The 22,330-nt window shown below is 47.5% G+C and overlaps 1 protein-coding gene across 2 annotated transcripts in view; it reads right to left on the reverse strand.

Annotated features, from left to right (window-relative positions):
• LOC119181597 (rho GTPase-activating protein 45-like) overlaps nucleotides 1-22,330 on the reverse strand; it is a 255,502-nt gene that overhangs the window by 158,929 nt on the left and 74,243 nt on the right. Inside the window, exon 2 of one of the 2 annotated variants that reach the window (XM_075875919.1) lies at nucleotides 21,740-21,809. In XM_075875919.1, the coding sequence (XP_075732034.1) occupies nucleotides 21,740-21,805 (66 nt within the window). In that variant the 5' untranslated portion in view covers nucleotides 21,806-21,809. Of the gene's footprint in view, nucleotides 1-9,254; nucleotides 9,595-21,739; nucleotides 21,810-22,330 lie in introns of those variants that run through there. The other variant, XM_075875918.1, reaches the window with a different exon arrangement.

The raw sequence follows: 22,330 nt of genomic DNA on the forward strand, positions 1-22,330 counted from the left end.
CGAAACAGGGTAGGTCAATTGGTTGATTGATTGATTGATTGATTGATATGTGGGGTTTAACGTCCGCATGAGAGCGGCGATTTGGACTTGGTGGTATATGCTAGCATGAAAATGTATGGTAGAGCAGACAGAGGACATGGACAAGAGTAAGGCACACTGAAAACAGTACAGCGCAACTTAGCGTTGTGTTGTCTTGAAAGTGAATTCTCTTGTCCATATCCTTTGGCTGCTGCATTTTCGCCTCCTTCGAAAATGCAGCAACCTCAGACTGGATTCGATCTCGCGACCTTCGGGCCAGCAGCCCAGTATACTATAGCCACCACCGCGGCGGGGCAAGACAGAGTAGGTGACAATTCAGGATAAAAGATATTCCTCGTATATCGACCAATCGAAAGCTTATTTCGTCCTGAGGTCACGTGAACCAACAGCTGGCATCACATATACTGTGACGCCGGAAGAGAATAACCCGCTCGTAATTTGTATTTTCAGAGGTTGTTCAGGGGTCCTCGCAATTTTTTCGTCACCCGACCACCACAGTAACGAAGTGAGCACGCAGGTCGCACGGCGCCAACTACTAAGTGCGCCGGTTGTCACGTGGCCTTTAATTTGTACTATTACGAGTCGACACCTGGTTTTAGTTCAAGGTCACATTCGCAGTATCGCCATTCGTTCTCGTACTGGCGGCTGCTAAGCGTGAGCGCGAGTATGAGCAACGTCGTTGCACATGTAGCCGAGTGTTACCAGACGACGTAAGCAGACCTCGCGCTGCCACGGTCCCGTGGTACTGCCGGTGACGTCTGGCCCAGCGAATCGAAACCAACATTACACAGCTCAAAAATAAGTTGAGTCAACCTAAATAAACTTTATTTGCGAACAGTTGCTGCTGCCAGGGATGCTTCGTTCGTGGAATGCCATACAAGGTGCTCGGCGACCGGTAATTTGGGAGCTTGCTCCATATGCTCGAGCCTTGTCCAACCATCCTCCGCAGTAACCATGCTCCCCTTTGGAGCAAGTGACAGGGTCGGAACGAAACGCGACGCGCACGTCTCTCTGAGAGGGCATGGCGTCGCTTGCCAAGCGTGTTCTCTCAAACGCTAGCGAAACGCGAGCTGTTAATTACGCGAGACGCAACTGACGAGACCGGTGTCCGTTGGCGCGCCCATAGTTGGCACCCTTCCAAGGCACGGGGTGCTTGCCATCGAACCCACCGATTATCTCGGAGTAGGGGGGGGGGGCAGCACTGCAACGAACCTTCGCAATAATAATAATAATAATAATAATAATAATAATAATAATAATAATAATAATAATAATAATAATAATAATAATAATAATAATAATAATAATTGTTGGGGTTAAAGGTCTTAAAACCTTCTAGGGCACGCCTTTGTGTGATGGCCGACTGGACGTACGGAGTACTCATGCTTTACCAGATTTAACCCCAGGGGCAAGCTCCTTCATAATCATTGGCTTCGTGGATATGACATCATTTTTCAAACATTGGACTCGTTCAGATGCGCTCCATCTCGTATAGAAGACGCATGGTAAAATTTCTACATGTGAGTGTTAAAAACATGTGCTACAGAGCGCGTTTTTCGTCGAATTCAGTGAATTAAGGGGGTGGTGGTGGTAAAAACATTTAACAAAAAATAAAAACAATACAGGAGGTATGCAGCGACCACCTCATAAGAGGACGGCACCCACAACGAGGTGGAGAACCCTAGTACGGGACACCATTGGCGTCGGCTGCAGCCTGAGCTCGTCGAACCATGGCCTTTTTGGCCTACAGGTTAAAGCAGCCAGGCAGGGTCGCCTTCCACTCCTCCCGAGTAGGGTTGGGTACAGGGGGTACAGCAGGGTTGCCCGGGCAGGCCCACACCATGTGGTAGATGTTCGAAGACTTCTCCCTACAGTGTGAGCAGCTGCCGGAAAAGGCGGCATCGAATACTTGTGGGCTGCCGCGCACAGCATAGTGTTCGTGAAGAGTTGGAGTAAAAGCAGCTCCTCCGCTTTATTTAGGTCTTTGCATGGGCCTGGATAAGGGCTGTGATCGAATCGGTGATAGCCCACAATTCCGCGGAACGAATACACCGGATTGAATTCAAGGTCGTCCTGATCGGGGGAGGTGAGTGGGAATGCCCGGTAAGAGAGCGCGCGGGCAGCGGCGTCGACTGCCTCATTCCCTTCGAGTCCCACGTGAGCAGGCGCCCAGACTATACGGCAGGGTGCGGGTATTCTCTGATAGTCCGAACGTTGCAATAACTGGTAGGCCAGGTATGCGACACGGCCGTTCACGATGTTTCGATAGGCCCCTTGAGAGTCGGAGATTATGATTTGCGACCCAGGGTGACAAGCGGCCAATGCAATGGCGACTTCATCCGCACGAATTATGTCCCGGGCTCGAAACGTGAGCCCGTTATGTTTGGTTCTCGTGTACGACAGCGGTCGTGTACGAGCCCCCAGGGTGTGGGCCGGAGGATTCCACGTAGAACACGCCTGGTTTTGAGTCATAATAGCGGACCAGGGCTTCCGCCAGCGCCAGGCGCCGGCCATTGTGGTCTTCTTGTGTCACATTGTTTGGAAGAGGACGCACGTGGAGGGCGCATCCACTCGAATGAGAGTTGAACGCGATGTTCCGCAATGTTAATGTGTTTTATGTGTAGAGGGGCTAATAGGCGGCGGCCCGCTACCGCCTGTGAAAGTCGAGTGCACCGATTTGTGAGGTGGGCCTCTCGAAGCTCCCGAAACGTATTCACCATGCCCAGGCCTAGAAGGCGCTGGTTATAGGTATTCACGGGGAGGTCGAGGGTACGTTTTACAATTTTGTGAAGAATGACTTCAAGTAAATCCTCGTCTTGATTCCGAAGAGGAAGGTATAATGTAGAATACAAGATTCTACTGGTTACAAATGCATGTGCCGGCCACAAGGCATCTCTGCGCCGTAGCCCCCCCCCCCCCCCCCCACGTTTATTAGAGACCCGGCGGACGATGCGGCCCACCTGGTCGCCCACCTTCCCGAGTTGGGCCAATGTGGTTTCTGACCATCTGTTTTGATTAATAAAAGAGCCCCAGTACCCGGACTTCCTTTTGTTAAGGGATTGGACCCGTCTCCAGTGAGAGTTCAATTTTGGCTGTGCACTTGGGTGAGAGGCGTATGTGCACGAATTCTGATTTGGATGGCGAGCACTGAAGGCCACACTGGCAGGCATAGCGGTCGACTATGCTCGCGGCTTCCTGAGGTTCGCCTCAACATCTCCGAGTGCACCCTGCGTGCCCCAGATGGTGGTGTCATAGTATACAACGCATGTTGTATACTGGGAACATCAGCCAGCTGAGCCGTCAGGTGCATCGTGGCCAGATTAAATGAAATAAGGGAAGCGGCTAGCGAGTTGCATCGTAGAGAAGAGCGAAACAAACAAAACAAAACGTGCGGCAAAGGAAAGGAAAGACATAATGTTAGCGCGGCTTCGCACTAGAGTGTCCAGCCTGAGGGAAGCGCCGAGCTGGAAAGCCTTCTCTGTTTCCTTTCGGTTTTCTCTTTTTTTTTCCTCTGTCCTTTCTGGCTTTTCTCTGTTTCTATATTTATTCCCATTTTTTATTCTTTCTTTCTCTCTCGTTAGATTTCTCGCTTGTTTCCTCTTTCGCAATATTTATAAGTTGTTTTGCAGCAAAATGAAGAAAATACTTCTCCTTGGTGCGAGCATGCACTCAATGCTGAATATATTTTACAGGTGTCCGTGCTATTAGTGGTTTCGCAAACGTTACGCAAGGCTGAGACGACGACAGCATATGACAGCTCGGGCCACTGTAGAGTGCTCCGCGCTTACACGGCGCAACCTTTTTTTTTTTTTGGACGTCCGCGCGTGAAGTATGCGATAAAAACCAGGGCCGTAGCCACAATTTTTTTTTTTGAAAGGTAGGGGGTGGAAGAGGGGTTCAGCTATACTTTATGTATGTTCGTGCGTGCGTTTGTATTTGTGCGTCGCATACATACGCGCAAGCAAAACTGAAAACTTTCATTGAGAAAGGGGAGGGACTGAACCCCTTCCCTTCCTTTGGCTACGCCACTGATACCAACAAGCGAACGCTTGCGCTCTGAATTATGAGGACTCATGCGGAAGTCCGATCAGCGTCAAGTTCATTGAAATTCTGCCGACGCGTCGAGTTTGTTCTTGCGTTCCTAGCAACCATTCATGAGAAATGCGCGACGTGTCGGCATTTCAGCGCGACTAGTTCTGGCGTCACTTGAAGCTAGAAAATATGGTTTGAGCAACCAATCTCAAAAGATGACTAACACGAATCAGTCTGTAATCAATCGTCAAGCGTGAAGTCAAGTATTCACGCTCAACAAGCACTGACGCGCATTGCCTGGGTTTTACCAGCTTCCGTTTGTATTCGCTGGAACTTGACACAACGCCCGCTACCGGAATTATGTAAACTGTCGCTAAACTTTTACCGTGATGTCCACAGTGAATCGTTGCAAACGCTTGTTCTTCCCTTCTCGTTTTAACGACTAAAATAGCGCCGCCCGCATTCACGCCGGAGACCCCTATGACTCTTTACAATGGCGATAGTTATATCGCGAGAACAGAACGACGACAAAGAGACAAGAATTAAGGAGACGAGCGCTCGTATCCTTCTTGTCTCTTTTTCGTCGTTCTGTTCTCGAGCTATAACTATCGTCATGCCCTACCAACAAGCCCAAGCTCCCAACTTCTAAGTGAGTTCTTAAAGGGCTGTTTGGTCACCTCGTCGCTAACAACCTCCTGTTTAAATGCAATAATATATAATGATAGTCGGCGTCTCACGTCCCACAACTACGAAATGGTTATGAGGGACGCCGCCATAGTCAAGGGTCCGGAGATTTATATCGTCTGATATTCTTTAACGCGCACTGACATCGCAGTGCAGTACAGGGGCCTCTAGAACTTCGCCTCCGTCAAAATGCGACCATGGTGGCCGGGTTCGAATCCACGACCTTTTGTTCGGCAGCCGAGCACCACAACCGCTACACCCCCGCCGCGGGCGCGTGAGGGGTAAGAAGGAAATGTAAGAACACAAATAATGTTGCTATTTGTCGACTTTTCATCGAAAGTAAAGAGCTCACAATGATAGCTGCAACAGACGACGCAACAAAAGGTGAAGTCTGTAGATATTGCTATCAGCTGCCATATTTTCACATCAGATACTTCCATGCACACAAGGCGCACAAAATAATTACGGAAATTTTAACGAAACCCGCACTCATTGCTTGATTTGATTGATATGTGGGGTTTAACGTCCCAAAACGACCATATCATTATGAGAGACGCCGTAGTGGAGGGCTCCGGAAATTTTCACCACCTGGGGTTCATTAACGTGCGCCCAAATGTGAGCATACGGGCCTACAACATTTCCGCCTCCATCGGAAATGCAGCCGCCGCTGCCGGGATTCAATCCCGCGACCTGCGGGTCAGCAGCCGAGTACCTTAGCCACTAGACCACCGCGGCGGGGCGAAACCCGCATTCATCGTATACACGTAATTGCCACTCAAAGTTTCCTGTTTTGGCTATCAGCAGTTGTAGCAAGGTAACATACTCATTACATATTTCCGGAGAATACCAGCACTCGAATGCTATACGCACTGTGGGCATTGCAGGCGTCGCGAACAAAGCGAAACGCCGACAGCCCCGTTACAACTAGCGAAGGCAGCCGCACTGCACGTGTCATCCCAGCATGCGCACAAGCTCCAGCCGAGGGGCCAGCGAACGTGACGGCGGATGAAAGCGAAGTTATAAAGGCCAGCGGCTCGGGTTGTACCCACGAACGTCGCGTTCTCTCCCTTTTGTCCTCTTTGACGCTATCAGTTACGCCGACACCAGCCAAAGGGCGACGATGTTCAATGCGGGAACGGGCGCCTAAAGGCCTGACCACACGTTCCCGTAACAGCGCGGGCTTTTCTCACGCGGCGCCGCGCGCTCTCCTGATAGAGGGCCCGTGGCTACGCGAAGCTGCGCGACAACTGGCACGGCGCTGCTTCAGAAAAACCCGCGCTGACGCGCTGCACCGGATACGTGTGGTCAGACCTTATGAGCTCCAGAAACATTGGCTGCGTATCTGGGTGCTTCGAGGCAAACGTCGTCGAAAAGACGATAGTCGCCTAGCAGCCTTCTCTCTTGCATTTCATCTTGCATATTCACCGAAGTGTAAGGAACGCTACAGGGTCTTGAGAATTGCGTGTACCTATGTATTTTCTATTAAAAGAACACGCCAACCATAATAGCTACGTATTTACGTTGCGCCTCAGATATGCCTATTATTTGCTATTTCATCAAACGCAGTCACCAGTTCAAGATGGCCGGCCGTTGAGCAAGTTACTTTGGCCGGGTGGCTGAATTGTATCGTGTGACAGACACTATAGGCACAGAGAGAGACAGATATAATGAAAAATCTGCGTATCCCAAGTAAAACTATTGTCTTTGAAAACCTAAAAAGAAACTGACAGAGCTAGCTTGAAACGTCGTACAAGGCGCTCGGTTCATTCACTTTGACCCTGCGGTGTCGCAACGGCGCCCGTCACGACACACCGATCTGACAGGAAAGCAAGAGCAGCAAACAGGCAAAGCCCGACGCGTGTCACACGCGCCCGAGCACCGTCCAAGTGAAACCGCTAAAATGACAGCTTTCCCATCGAGGCTGAACGCAGCTTTATTCTGCACGGCTCCTGTATATATACTACATTACATAACGACCGCGCAAGTACGGTGCAACGTGACGGCATGTCTCGATGCAATAACGCCCTGCACAGTATACGTTCACCGGAATCGCCGTTTCCTGCGCCGTTATTTCTGAACACTTATATACAGCATATAGCGTTGTGCCGTTATTATACGCGTAGGAGGTGTCGCAACCCTTTTTCTACGTTACAAAAGCGGTTCCCGCGGCGCTCGACATCGGGCGTATGGGCTGTGACACTTGACGACAGACGCTCTCCGTGCATTAGCCGCGAAGAGCGCGGTGACGGCACTCGGTCGGAAGCGGTGTGACGAAGTTGACTGACCACGTCGATCACAACCCGCTGTAGACTGATCGCGAAAGGACATTGAAAAATAAAAAAAATATCAATCAATCAATCTGTCAATCAATCTGTTCATCAATCAATCAATCTATCTATCTGTTCATCAATCAATCAATCTATCTGTTCATCAATCAATCAATCTATTCATCAATCAATCAATCCATCCATCAATCAATCAATCTATCCATCAATCAATCAATCCATCAATCAATCAATCCATCAATCAATCAATCCATCAATCAATCTATCCATCAATCAATCAATCTATCCATCAATCAATCAATCTGTCCATCAATCAATAAATCTGTCCATCAATCAATAAATCTGTCCATCAATCAATAAATCTGTCCATCATTCAATAAATCTATCCATCAATCAATAAATTTGTCTGTCTGTCTGTCTGTCTGTGTCTGTTACACCTCAATCGACGTGCTTAGCAGCGCAACAGTTCACCTGCTCAGGCAACAGCGACGGCCTTGCGTTGATATGGAGGCAACACTGAGATGCGGCATCGTGAAATGACAAGTCACTTCGATGAAGAGATGAGACTGTCGTATACCAGAGACGGCCGATCGCCGACAAGCCCGCGATCGGGAGCGCATCAGTTATCAGAAAATGGTCACGTACCAATGAGCACCCTATCCGCGCACCTTCAATGTCCGCGTTTTAGTGCGCTCGCCGGCACCGGGTTTTTCTCGCGTGCGACACGACCGACCCCAAAATCCGTGAGCCGTAACGGGCTTTGCCCGAAAAGGATTAAATCGAAGCGTAAGTCTGTGGAAACACGCCATGTCTGCACTCGCGCTTTTCAAGACGTAGACAGCGATCGAAAGTGAAAACAATGCGCACTTCGGCCACTGATGTGCTCTAAGAAAAAAAAAAGCGTGCTTCTGACTTTTTTTTACACCACTCCAAGAAAAAATGGAGTATTTGGGGAGTAGTTCTACTACACCATAGTAAACGTTATCTGACTTGCTCGCATTTCCTTTCTTGAAAACCCGTACTGGCCACTTTCCTGTCAAGAATGCTATGTCACGCTGATAACGCGCTCGCCGTTCGTGACCTGAAAGTGTCGAGCGCGCGACGATCGTGGAAGGAAGTGAACACAAGATAGATGATGATTGTTGTTGTTGTTGTCGGACAAAAATACACCCTTTTTACTGGATTTTTACACCCTGAAATCGTATATGCTACACAAAAACAATCGTCATCTACTTCGAGTACTTTCCTCGCGCTATCATCATGGTTCTGGTAGTTCGCCATCGCGAACGGTGCGCCTGTTATCAGTATTACAAAGCATTCCCGGCAGGAAAGTGGCCAGCCTGGGTTTTCAAGGAAGGAAATGCGAGAAAGTCAGATAACGGTTATTATTGCGTAGCAGAACTACTCCTCAAATACTCCTGTTTTTCTTAGAGTGTAGAGTGCATGTACAGCGCTCCCTTTAGAGAGCCACGTTGGCTACCTTCAGCAGAGTCGCCCAATCACTTTCTCTTGAAAAAACGTGCGTCCCACGACTATTCTAAAGAGAGTGAACGTGACTCTTCAGAAGGAGCGCTGCACGTGAAATTCTCTCACGAGTAAAAAAAGAGTCACAGTTCTTAGGGTGTCCAACAGGTAACTTGAGGAGTGAATGTAGCTAAAGACGGTATTACAGTTGAGGATGGACGCACTGGAGTGTCCTTTATATGTCAGTTCCAATGCTCGTTTCATTGGCTTTTATGTTTCCCTTTTTCACTGCTCGCGGAGCCACAAATCGCATAGTCACAATATCGGCAAATTAATTGTCTACTATTTTTAGCCCCGATTCCGTTCGATAAACTAAGAAGCATCTGTGCTTCCTAACGTTTTGCGCATGCAGCTCTTCGAGTATGAAGGGCGCCAAATATTAGAGCCTCGTTACACAGAGGGAGAAGGAAATACGACAATAAAGGAAACGAAAAAAAAAACACCCTCTGTGTGTAAATTTGCAGACTTGGCTTAACTAACTACAGTACTTTAGCCTTCAACCCGCCAGAAAAGCAGGACAAGTATTCCCCGCAACCCGCATGCAGCAAACCACTTCGAAGGAAACGCGGCACGTTGAAATGCACCACGAGTAATCCGAAGCGCGCGCACAAGCATTCGCGAAGGAAAGACGAAGGTAAAGGACAAGTGGCGAGTCCTTTCACGAGAGAAAGAGCGAAGCGTCCTCCCTACCTGGATGATGCCGGGCAGCGCGATGACCACACCGGCCGCGTAGCTGGCCCTCCTCTGGCGACACGTCTTGCACAGCGCCTTGGCCAAGTCCACCACGTTGCGATACGGCAGGCTGGCGCGTCGGCCGCCCGCGCCGCGCGGCTCGACCGCCGAGGAGCCCCCGCTTTTGGTCGCCCGTCGACCCCCGCCGCTCATGGTTCACAGTGGGCGGGCGGGAGGCGACGAGTTGTTTTTGTTGTGGGTGGGACGACCGAATCAACAGGTAGGCGCGCCGCCACCGCCGTATCGGCCCACGAACGAAAGGGCACCCGCCATCTTCCGCGCGAGGACGTCGGAAACGCCTCCGGGCGAACAGAAGCGAAACCACAGCAGCGACCGCTCACCCCGATCGGAGATCACGCGGACTGTTTGCGGGAACGAGCTCCAGTTCGGGCGCACAGATCAAGCACGAAGGAGGACGATAGATGCCTGTGTGTGACGCGCGGCACTGGCTGGTGCGCCGGTTGCCAGCCACACCAGCAGCCAGGGTGCGCGCACCGTACCACCACACACCTGGGCGCGGCGGCGCCCGGCAACGAGTGTGTGTGTGAGCGCGCTCACCTGCGGCGATGGAGGCCCCGCCGCCGGAGCTCTTCGATCCGCGCGCGCGCCGCGGGAAGCGTCGGGATGTGCGCGCGAAGAGGAAAGGGGCAACGATATTTCGGTGACCATCGATCCAAGAAGAGGGGGACACCTTCCTTTCTTTTTTTTTTTGCCCAAGGAGGACCGGGCGCCACCAAAGGAACGACGCTGCCACAGGTGGAAGAACGCGCCGCCGATGTGGCAAGGTCGGCACACCCTTCGGCTCGGATTCTAGACGTGTCGCAATCTTTCGTCCATTCGTAAGCGCCTTGGAGACGGAAGGAAGCGGCGCTGGCCCACAGACGTCAGCAGCACCAATGCGCAGTCATTTAAGGCCTGTCACTGGGATTCCAGTCCACATCACGGACGTAGCAGCCGTAGTACATGCGTGGTATTTACGAACACACTCATCGCCTATAAATCTAAGAAACTTATCAGCCATATTTCTATGTAGTTCCTTGACAAACTCGTGGCTTATCTGAGAATATCACGTACGTTTACCGACAATAGTAATCTATATGTGCCGCCTCAATGCGCGAGAATAAGCTTCACATCCGCTTTGCGGCCCGGAGGTGCGACGCCTGGAACTCGAGTCGTCCCCGGTCAAGAAAAACAACACAAACTTAGAAGCTGCATGCGAAAGTAAATAGACCAATTTCTACCTAAACGATTCGGATAAACTGTTGTAGAAGGTATAACAAATGCTAGACACTCTGACGAACCTAACTATTTGGCAAATATTTCCTAGCCATATAGTCGTAGGGCATACACACCCTGTTGGGCTTTAGCTGCTGGACTATTAGCCCCAATTTGAGCCCAATGCAAGTGCCCTAAGGAGGCTGCTCACTCAAAATGTGTCCTTCTACCATACGTAGCACATGTGTCAGTATGCGACCCCCTCCAACCTCTGTTCCTGTTCCAACAGTTGTCCATGGTAACCTCCTGGTCTTGGCTTACTTAAAAACATTCATGTTTGAATGCTAACTCAGTGATCCACACTCACGTGCATTCTAATAACAACTGTGACGTCAACGTATCAATAAAAGCCTGCTGTTGTCACCTGTCGTCTTAATGGCCGTCCCCGCTATTTAACTACCACCGTCGTCAGCAGCATGCCTTCCCACGCTTAACAGTTAATTTGCAGTCGTTGCCGTCATTATCATCGTAATTATCATGATCGTCATCTTCGGTACATAGCTGTCACCATGATCAGCAGCGACCGCAGCCTGCTTCCACTTACTGATGAAGTTTGTAATCACACAGGTACGAAACATCCACAAACAGCAAGGATGGTAGCATAACCCACATCCCCGTACAATAACAGCTGCAACATGATATGAACTTCCACTTGTTTCAATACTAAAATAGAAATACACAGAGCAAACTATTAAAAATCTGCAAGAAAAACGTACAGAAACAAGGTTAACATTCATATGAGTTGAAGTAATGCGTTTCTAGATATATAATGTATGTTTTCAGTGCATAATTTACATTTCTTTACTGTTGACGGAAAAAAGTAGGAAAAGTATTGGAAATACCATAGTTTGTGCGTGGTGCGGTGAGTCGGTTTAAGCGAGATGATTGGTTAATTAACAAGTTCGCGATGTTCCTCATATGAGTAGCACCCTTGGTCGCTTCACATTTTCTTTCTTATTTATTTATTCAATACTGCGGACCTTACACAGATCCAAGCTGGGTGTGGGCAAGAAAAATCAGCAACAACAAAACGAAGCCAACACAAATATAGCTAATACGATTTGCAATAAAACCAATATGAATAAACGCTACAAAGACTCATTCCAGTCTGTTACGGTGCGTGGGAAAAAAAGAAAATTTGAATAAATCTGTTCTCGTGAAATAAGGTGTCAAAGAATTAGGATGATGGCGGCGAGTAAGTGTTGATAATGAAGATGAACATTCACAAGAACACAACCTGACACTCATATACGTGATCGAACTCGGATAATTTTGAACTTCAGAGACAGGACACGCGTATGTTCATTGTAGCGTACATCGACAATAGCACGTAATGCTTGCTTCTGCGCCTGCTTGTGCTTGCTCCTACAGAGTGACTAGATCACTTAATAATATTTTCGTACAGTTCAACCAAACAAGGTGACAACAGCGAAGATGCGAAAAAAAACATTAATTGTATATAACGTGTTTCTGTTGCAGCCGTTATCAGAGCTCTATTGTAGTCGTTATCATCATCATTATGATCATCATCACGGTCATCTTTGCGACAAAGAGTTGACGCGCACCTTTAAAGAAACAAGCAAGCAAGTACTTACGAGAACGAGTAAAAGGTAACCTGCCTTTTTTTTTAATTTTAGAGCATGCTTTTTAGCTTTGTGATAACCACATTGTTGCAGAAATTTCAAAGCATTCTTGCCGTCACTTTTTGCTTGTTACCGACAGAAGGCGAGCCACATCGAAAGCTCAAGATGGCGGAATTCAACCACTCAAACAAAATGAAGCGCTATTTTCAAGAAGAGCCAACACAACTTCAAGTCAGACTGAGAAGAATCCGGCTGTTTGATACTGACAATACAGTCTGCGGTTCTCGGAGATTTTCTTCTTTCTTTTCTCAAGCGTGCATACGTCACCAAACTACCTGAAACCTATATTACGGCTGAAATTCGATAAGCTTTTCAACGGATAGAAGAGTTACCTCTTTTCTGCATATTTGCACAGAAGAGCAAAAGTTGACGCAACCTCGGTAATGCATTTGTGAGCGGTTCCGCAGAGTATAACAACCAATCAGGAGAAGACAATCGCGGCGCCCATAATAACTTTTGTTGACAAAGCGCACACGACCCACCATAGTCGGTATTAAAACTTGTGCGCTTTACTTGGGTTCGAATCGGCTACGGAAAAGTAGCGTAAATGGCTGCGAACAAATGATGTCGACATTTGCGCGTGTTTTACGGTATACCGTGAAATTTAGCACGGCTTCCGTTTTTTGGATTTCGCTCGTTTCGAAAAGAAATAAAAAGAAGGTACAATTAAAAAGCAGTCTATATAGAAGGGTTCGCTTTAAAAATAAAAAAAAAACAGACCATAGAACCAAACAAAAAAAAAGGAGGGGGGGGGGGGTGGCGAGCGGCCTCGCTACGCCGGATTGAAGGAATGTGAAAGCGCGCGACATCGGCACGCGATGTTATTCGTGATTCCTGGGTAACGACACTTTCGGCCACGTCAAGCGCGGGGCGTGCCTAAGCATGCATATTGGTGTACGCCGTCGCACATCGCTGAATGCGTGGGAGAATACTTTCACGAAGACTGTGCGGGGCTTGCTTTACCCCTGCGTGTACATTTACGACGAAGGCGAACCTGTTTGGCCGCAACGTAGAAGCAAGCGTAGAGGATTACAGCGCTTCTCATGACAATCAATATGTAGTCACGACAAAGTTAGGGATGCGACAATTAGAAACGTACTGAAACGTGCATGATAAGTGGCGATTCCTTGGGGAAGGCGGCAAGGGCGGACTTTGGATTGACAGCGTTTTTTTTTCTTCTTTCTTTTCCTTTTTTGTTCGCAGGTATGGACACCCGGAAGGAACGTGCGGCTTCATCGCCGTGTCACCAGTCACAATGATTTGGCCACGAACCGAGACAGTGTACGAAGTACCGTTTTATATTATCACGTAAACATTTTAAAGATAGCGACTTAAGCACGAATACTCGTAGGTGCGCGTCTATATCAGACGGGCACGGCAGCAACAAAACGGTACACTCTACGACAAAAAAAAAAAGAGATAAAAAGAGACCTTACGCTCTCTTTGGTGAGTCCGAGTTTCCACATTAGAAGCCCTCTTTAAATAAACACGTTGACTCTCGGCGCTTTTGGCTGGGTAAGTTGGCGCGACAATTGCGAAATAAACCGGCACGAAAGACGGGACGAAAGACACAAGTACGACAGGAATCGTCTTATTGTACGGCGTCTTTCGTTCCGTCTTTCGCGCTGATTTATTTCGCAAACGTTAACTCTCATTTGGAGAGTTTCGCCTTCTCTCTATAGAGACTCTCCCGAAGAGGGCGTCATGGTCTCAAAGCGGGGTTTGCGCGCGTCTTCAGTGAGAGTTATGCAGGGTTCCTGGCTAACTCCAGCCGCTTTAAAGCGACACCAAAGAAGAAATAACTTGCTTGTCTTTAGTTATTGTGCGCTCCGTGGCCTATAGTGGGTAGCGCAGCCAATAGAGAGGTCACTGATTCGACGCCCCACCTTTTCTTCTAATTGTTTTCTTGGCCCTTTGTTGGTATACATTTCACGACGTCACATCCGTGACGGAAGTACGTTAGCGGGGCGGTGTTGGACCCCGACATAAAACACTTTCATGTTAAAAAGACAACTTTTCGGGTATTTGTCAAGTACCATTTCACAATTTTGGAAACACCCCTCTAACCATGACACGACCCCTGGAAAGCGAAAAAAAAAATGCGAAAAAAAAGTGCAAGTGGAGACACCCCCTGGGAATTCCCGCACCAAGCACCATGACGTCATAGATTTTGAAGGCCTCCACTGGGTCCTACGGAGCCTCCAATCGATAAAAAATGAAGTACATTGTCCTGTATGGGTTCCATAGACCTAGCATTCGAAGTTTCAGAAAATTTCGTTGAGCCAACGTCGCGAAATTACGAGAAACGCACTTTGAATTTTTGGCGTCACGCATGGAGATTCCGGCGCGAAATGTAAACATGAAATTTCAGGGTTGATTTTCTCTGCTAATAATGGAGTTAGGACCGTGACACGTATGAGATTAGCGTTACCAGAGTGCAGTTGATCAACCTATACAAAGTAATTACTTATCTTTAGTGTCTTTTTAAAGGATTAAGTGCCGAGATATACTTTTTGACGACCCGGAAGAATGCATTGCGTGCACAAGTCACAACATTGTGTGTGTGTGCGTGTGTGTGTGTGCGTGTGTGTGTGTGAGTGTGTGTGTGTGAGTGTGCGTGCGTGTGTTCTGCTTGACTGCTTAACAGAGGATACCCATAATGTTTGGAGCTCCGGCAACACTGCGAAAGCCCGCCATTTCTTGTTGGGCGCCGTCGCGGTATCGTCTGTTAACGTCATATACGCCACGGAGATTTTGAGCCGCAGTCTTCGGCATAGCTCTCGTACCAATAAAATGCGGCCGTTTCTTTCGTCATCCCGTACCTAACGGGATAGCGGATCTCACTGTTCTGCCACAAAGTGACAAAAACGGAATATCGACGCTCTGCGCGCACAAAAGCTCATCCGCACACGGTAGCTGCTCGAGGCGGACCGCTTCGCAAAGCCGAACTGCTGCGTTTTTTCTAGTCGACAAAACACCGTGCCTTACCGTGACATTAGTATTCATGACTTCGCAAGCCAAGCTGTAGTATTTTCTCTACTATAGCGTTCACTTCCGATTTGAGGCACTCGAGAAAAAGTGTTCATTGCAGAGTATATAGGTGTGACTGCCAAACTTCTAAGATAACCTTGCGCTGCAATACATCTCCATTTTATTTCCCACTGCGATCTGATACGCGCGCCATAAACACCCGTCAAGTGCATTGTTTCTTCGTATATGCACTGCAATTCTGCGATGCATCCCTCGGGCCATTTGTTTAGCCGCAGGTATCGGTATATAGCATGATCGATCAACACTATACGCGCAAGAGAACAAGGAAGACAAGCAGACGGGGACGAGCGTACTGTATACACACTTCACAAAAGCACGTGTAATGGTTTCTCGATATAAACAAAGCACGGACACGTGGCATTAGCGGTGCGCTGCACGCCAAACAAAACTTCTGATCGGGCGTTTCCACTGCATACCAAGAGAGCGGCCCCAGTATAATTCTCTCTTACTACACACTTGTAGTTTGTAACGCCTTGCGGCCGTATAGTCTATCGCGCACATTTAGCATTGTCGTTTAGGTTTTCTTGAGCACTCTGTGTGTGTGTTCGCTGACACGAAATATCGCGCAATTTGCTTTCGCATGCTACGGAGTAGTTCATTAGCGCACGTACACGAACAGCATACAAGGGCCCGCAACCGAGCAGCATACGAGGGCTCGCGTTTAGAGGAGAGTTGAGTGTCTACCTAAAGGCACCAGTGACTTTATATGTACAGAAGAAAGAGCTACATCAACCGTTTCCTCTTCTGAACCGTGCTGAAAAGAAAGAGACCCTGGAATATGTTGATTTGATTGATTCGACAGTGGACTCCTGACTCACCATGCAACAGAATAAAAGGAAAAGCCACATTCTGCGAACCATGCGGGAAAAAAAAAAACGGGTATGTTTAATTGTCCACACCTTCGTATCATTGTAAGCATTCTTTTGAATTCCTCAAGTGTTGAAGATTTTGTCAGCAATGCCCGACCAAACAGTGCCGAAAACTGCTACTAAGGCTGTTTTATAACTTATCAAAAGCACTGGACCAGATACTAAGCTATAGGGTACTATGCTTAGTGGCTAGTGTACATACGCACCACCTTTTCCTGTTTCCATCATCATACTTCATCCCTCTTCCCTTGCCATGTGTAGAGTAGCAGGCTAGAGCACACTACTCAGGCTGACTTCTCTGCCATCTCATATATTCTCGCTCACTCGCTGACTCTCAGTCAGGTTCCATGTAAACTACCAGATATAGCCAGGAAACTCGACATTCTTCGTAGTTTACTAGTTATAATCAGAAGTTAACTAACGTCTGATTAAAAGTGTATACTACATGACTACGCTAATATGATTTCACTATATATATATATATATATATATATATATATATATATATATATATATATATATATATATATATATATATATATATATATATATATATATATATATATATATATATATATATATAATCTTTTATATCTTTACTTTTTCTCTTTGTCTTTCTCTCTATGCTTTTCTTGTTGCTTCGCACACAGCAACGCAATCACGCCGTTCCTTTATACTCTATGCCAGCTAGCCTGCCAGAATAGCCGACTGGTTAGGACGCTCGTCTTCGGATCATGGGAGGCAGCTGCATGGACTCGAATGTCACCAAGAAATTGTAACTTACTTCATCTATTTCTTTTCCTCCGTCATTACACTGATCTTTTTTTTTTCATTTCTTTCCTTCAACGCATTGCCAGGCGACCGATGGCGACGTCGTCGCTCGACGGAGTTTTGCGAGCAGCAAAAGGAGCGAGCTCCACCATAGACAGCTCCGCCGTTAAAAGCTCTCTTAAGCGTGCCGACAAAGCTGCAGCCCTCGTTAACTAGATAGTTGACGCAAAGTAACGTGAAGCGCAGAAAGTACGTAACAGTGGCCAGTTTGGGATGCCGGATGAAAGACACATACACGAATGAGATAAATTGATCCAGCTTCGCGCACTATACATAGCGGTGCCAAACATGAAGGACGTATACAGGGCCGTGCTACCTCTACCGTTTCTCTTTGTTGTTCTTTCTTTTTCTCGCTCTTTCTATTTTTCTTTGTTTCTTTCTCTACGTGCTTCCTTCTTTATCTCTATTTTTGTCTCCTTTATTATTTTTATGCATATATCCCTGTTTTTTTCAGTCTCTTCTTTCTCTTTCTCGGTCTCCTTCTCTATCCTTCCCCTTCTCTCCTTTTCATTTCTTTGTCTCTCTGTCTTTTTAATCGTTGCTTCGCCCATCAGAGTTGACGCATCCCACACCAGAGAAAATGGCACACGCGTTCTGAGACATGCAGGAGATGCAGAAAACGTAAAGGAGCGGTCCACCACGGTGGAGCAGCGGTTATGATGCTCGTCTGCTAAACCGAAGGTCGTGGGTGCGAGAGCCACCGCGGCGGTCACATCATTTTGATGGACGCGAAACTGCAGAGGCCCTGCCAGGGCGCGTTAAAAACGAACACCGGACTTTCCAAATTGTCGCAGCCCTCCACTACGGCATCATTCGTGATCATATCATAGTTTTGGGACGGGAAACCCTCCGATCTTCATATTAGGAGAGGCCGCACCGGTCCATGATGGCGATAGTTTTCTGTTCCCTTCGCAAGCACTAACAATAATGGAGAGCGACCGTTAGATCGTTTGAAGGAAGCCACGACCAAGCTCGAATCGTTTCGGCGAGAAGACAGTCGGAAGTCACGCGATCATGGAATGAACGATTAATCCGTTCGTTCACTTGAACTTGGCGTGACTTTCGATCGTTTGTTCGTGTCGTTTGTTTCGTGAAGGGTAAAAAAAAAAAGAATGTTCACTGTCGTGAAGCGGCAGGCGTTCTCTTCGTTCTCGTATTCGTCACCGTCATCTTCTCTATCTTTTGCTTCGCTCCCAAAACACGTGCGCCCCTTCCCTCGGCGCGGGATAGAATAACCCGGTGGTGGGCAAGATCACGATTACAAAGGGACCGAGAGAGACAAAGAAATACAGACAAAAAATTTCGGCAGATCTCAATACCATGGGAATCGATGTCATGCGATGCGAGTGAATGGAAGGTGACTGTGGCGTCCTTTTTTCTTGAGCGAAGCTGTACGAAACGGCTTTAAAGACATTTACGTATTTCGCGCGCGCAGACATACGTTGAACAGTCGCATGTTTTATACAACCAGTTGTTTACACTTGCATTAGCGATGCCAGCAAAAACACGGTTATTACCGACACCAGAAGCGGTTAGCTAGTATATAGCGCTTGTGCTTTCGATGATAATTTACGTGGCTATTGCTGCATATACCAACTACAGTGAATGGCGCTTCAGTATAAAATTAAAGTTAACCCGACGTGACGCCTGCATCACTTATTGTACGGGCAATGTTTATTAAATTAGATAGGCAGCACTGCAACCACAATCACAGTTTCAACATCAGCATACGCCTCCATATATTGTTGTTGTTGTTGTTTTCAAAGAAGTTTGCAGGTCTGGCGCGGCTCGGTGGTATAACACTTGATGGCCACGCAGAGTTCTCGGGTTCGATTTCTGCTGGTACCCTCGTATTTATTTTTTGCATTCGTCGGGTCAACGCCACCGATCTCATTTTTTTAGACACTCTCGCATTTGAATTACTATCGTCTGTTCTCTCAGTTCCTGGATAGATATTAACCCCGAGAAGTTGGAGTGGCGCCGCATGGTGGGAGGCCTGAATGACGTCACGGCAAGGACTCTTCGAATCTTGCTACGACGCGCATACATAACACGCGCTCACTTCGAAAGCCGTTGCGCTGCCAGCGTTCACTTTTTGCTCGTCTCACGCTTAAAATAGTTGACGGAAGCAGCATCGATGATATTCCTGGTAAAACAATAAAAAACTGAACTTTTTTTCCCAGTAGAATCGCCAACGATGCCTGCGCTCCAAGCTACACGCTTCGATGAGGCTCGTTTTGGTGTCACACTGCTTACTTCGAAGATGGGTTCGATTCTCGGCTACGGTAGATGCACTCTAACGGGGGTGAACAGCAAGACAATACATGTGCAGCAGGTAAAAAAAATGCAAGGTGAACATAATTACTCTACAGCATGCCTCGCAATCATGTCACGCTTTTGAAACGTATACGACAGCGTACTTGCTTTTCAAGTTGCGTCGTTCACGCGTGATGGCTTTAAAAAAAAATGTGAATGTTTCGCCTCCACAAATGGTATCTGTATCGTACGCATCGGGGTAACTCCTGGCAGCGTTTTTTTTTTATCTCTCTGGGAGCGTGCTTAAGCTAGTATCAAGTGTCACAAGATATCTCGAATGCACTCGCCCGAGAACACCGCCGCAGCTGTTGCGTTAGATTTTATTGTGTGTAGTTGCTCACATTTCATCATGTTATGTGGCTTCATGTTTTTTGGAATAATTTCGGGCACTGTTTCACTAGAAAACAAGTTCAGGTTACTTTCAGAAACGGCTACTGATTTCACATAGTGTATATACGTGCAACATCTTCGCAACTGTGCTGTGACGCTTGTAAGTATCAGTTTAGATGGTCACCTGATGAATAAGTTTTTCCCACGGTTGATTACCCCTGAACAGCATCAATCTGTATATGAACATGACATGCGAGACAATGCAAAACATGCATCACTGACATGCAAAACAGGTGTTGCTTCACTGATGCAAAGGGCGGTTCATTATCACGTGGGCCACGAAGCGGCGTGCATGCGCCATCAAAACAGTTCATTTCGATTTTCTGACACCTGTTTTGCAAACTACTGCTATCAGCAGTGCTCATACGTGAAGTGAACATTACCATTCTTGACGTGATGGCAGATCGAGTCAGCTATTCACGTAAATCAGGGTACGCGACTACGTAACCCTGACGACTGTTGAGAAGAAATGTGTACATGAGATTTCAGTATACCAATTTCTCAGAAATACGGAAACCATTCTGGGATTTGCAGCGTTACTTTTTTTTTCTCACTATTATAAATGATGTGTATGAAAGACACAATTCATCAAGAGGAAGGTATGTAACAGCTGTATCTTGCCGGTGCTTAGCTACGGAGCAGAAACCTGGAGTCTTAAAAAGAGGGTTCAGCTTAAATTTAGAACGACGCAGCGAGCAATGGAAAGAAAAATGGTAGGTGTAACCTTAAGAGACAAGAAGAGAGCAGAGTGGATTAGGGAACAAACGGAGGTCAAAGATATCATAGCTAAAATCAAGAAGAGGAAATTGACATGGGCTGGGCATGTAGCGCGTAGACAGGATAGCCCCTGGTCATTAAGGGTAACTGACTGAATTCCCAGAGAAGGCAAGCGGGTTAGGGGGAGACAGAAGGTTAGGTGGGCAGATGAGATTAAGAAGTTTGCGGGTATAAAGTGGCAGCAGCAAGCACAGGACCGGGTTAACTGGCGGAACACGGGAGAGGCCTTTGTCCTGCACTGGACGTAGTCAGGCTGATGATGATGATGAAAGACAGCTCCATCTGAAGTATCCTGCGTCCCAAAGCGGACGCAATGTCTAATGAGCTACATTATTTGCAGAGGCAGACATAGTTTGCACGGTATACCGCAATGCTGCGAGTAAACTGAAAACGTCCTAATTTCATTCGTAATACTTCGACACCAATGTTTATTCGCGTAGTCTATGCCAAGTTGTAATGAAGTGAGACCCATTTAGCACGAATATTTTCTAATCATTGGTTTCGTCGAGTACGTGCATGGTGAGAACAACTAATGTCGCGCTGTCCAGCACACTTCATTTTCGAAGTGAATCCATACTTTATGAAGCTTAGTTAACTTTTACCAGCAATAAGTACCTTTACTTTGTACGTTTAGTAATCTACTACTCGAAATCTAGAAGAAATCACCACCGTATCGCTGAAGACCGGGTACACGGCCTGCTCGGAAAGAAGCGCAGTACAGTCGGCGGCGGAGCAGGCGAGTCCGTGCCGTGACGTCACTCCGCCGCGACTGCGGCGACGCTAGCGTTCGTTTTCGGGGCTAATAAACTGTCTGTCACCTGTGGCGCATGCTTGAATTGCCTGGCCCAGTCACACGTGTCTGGAGGAAAGCGTTTTACGACGTACGCGACAGGATTTTCACGTTATTCACGCCACGACTAGCCAGACATATTCGTCAGACCCTCTTACCCTCACATAATATCTTTTGTCTAACACGACTAAAAGAGGAGGTCACGAGAGCCCTCGTTACTCGGAACGTCACATCTTCGGCTTCTCACGACGGCAAATTGTCTTTTCGCCTATTCTAATTTATTCGCATCTGCATCACAATTACACTACAATAAACTTGAAACAGCACAATTAACGACTCCTACACCTTCCCTGGCTCTATTACCTGCCGGTTTTCATTAACGCTGCCCATTTGGCTCACGTGGCCCACTTGAGTAGCGCAAGACGAAGAAGGCGAGCACAATCATGCGCTTGCCTTCTGCAAGCGCATGAGAGACGTGCAGAGCCAAGAACGAGAACTCACGAGACCGACGGGGCCGCTAGCACTCTTGGCATGGCGGACCCGGGTGAAGTCAAGCGGGGATTTCATAGACCTGCAAGAGAATAAAATACTGTGAAGCACTCACATTAAAAAAAAGGGCAAAAGAGAGAGAGAGAGAGAGAGAGATAAAGCAACGCCCTCAGTACTAACTTTTCACACCGCCTCCGGCGGCGTGAAAACTGGGAAGTGACACTACCATCAAATGCGCTAATGCCGAATGAAGACAAGGTAGGTATCAATAAATCAATCAATCGCTAAGCCTTGAGCCAGGCGGCATTTCGCGCTTTTTCGACTACCCGCTGTTATCTCCACTCGCGCAATCGAAAAACGCAGAAAACGAAGTGAAATCGATTTGACGCTCACGACAGTCGTTGCGAAACAGGGTAGGCGGCTATTGACAACAGATATCTATCGTGTATCGACCAGTCGAGGATAGGCGGCACCGGTTTGCGAGTTTATAGGGTTTATTTCATCCAGACGTAACGTGAACAAACAGGTGGCGTTACGAATTGTGTCGCGAAGACGGGAGACGCCGCGGGTAGAAGAACGCGCTCGTTCATCGTATTTGCAGAT

This window comes from Rhipicephalus microplus, chromosome 10 (assembly GCF_043290135.1).
Source record: "Rhipicephalus microplus isolate Deutch F79 chromosome 10, USDA_Rmic, whole genome shotgun sequence".
NCBI classification, from domain to species: domain Eukaryota; kingdom Metazoa; phylum Arthropoda; class Arachnida; order Ixodida; family Ixodidae; genus Rhipicephalus; species Rhipicephalus microplus.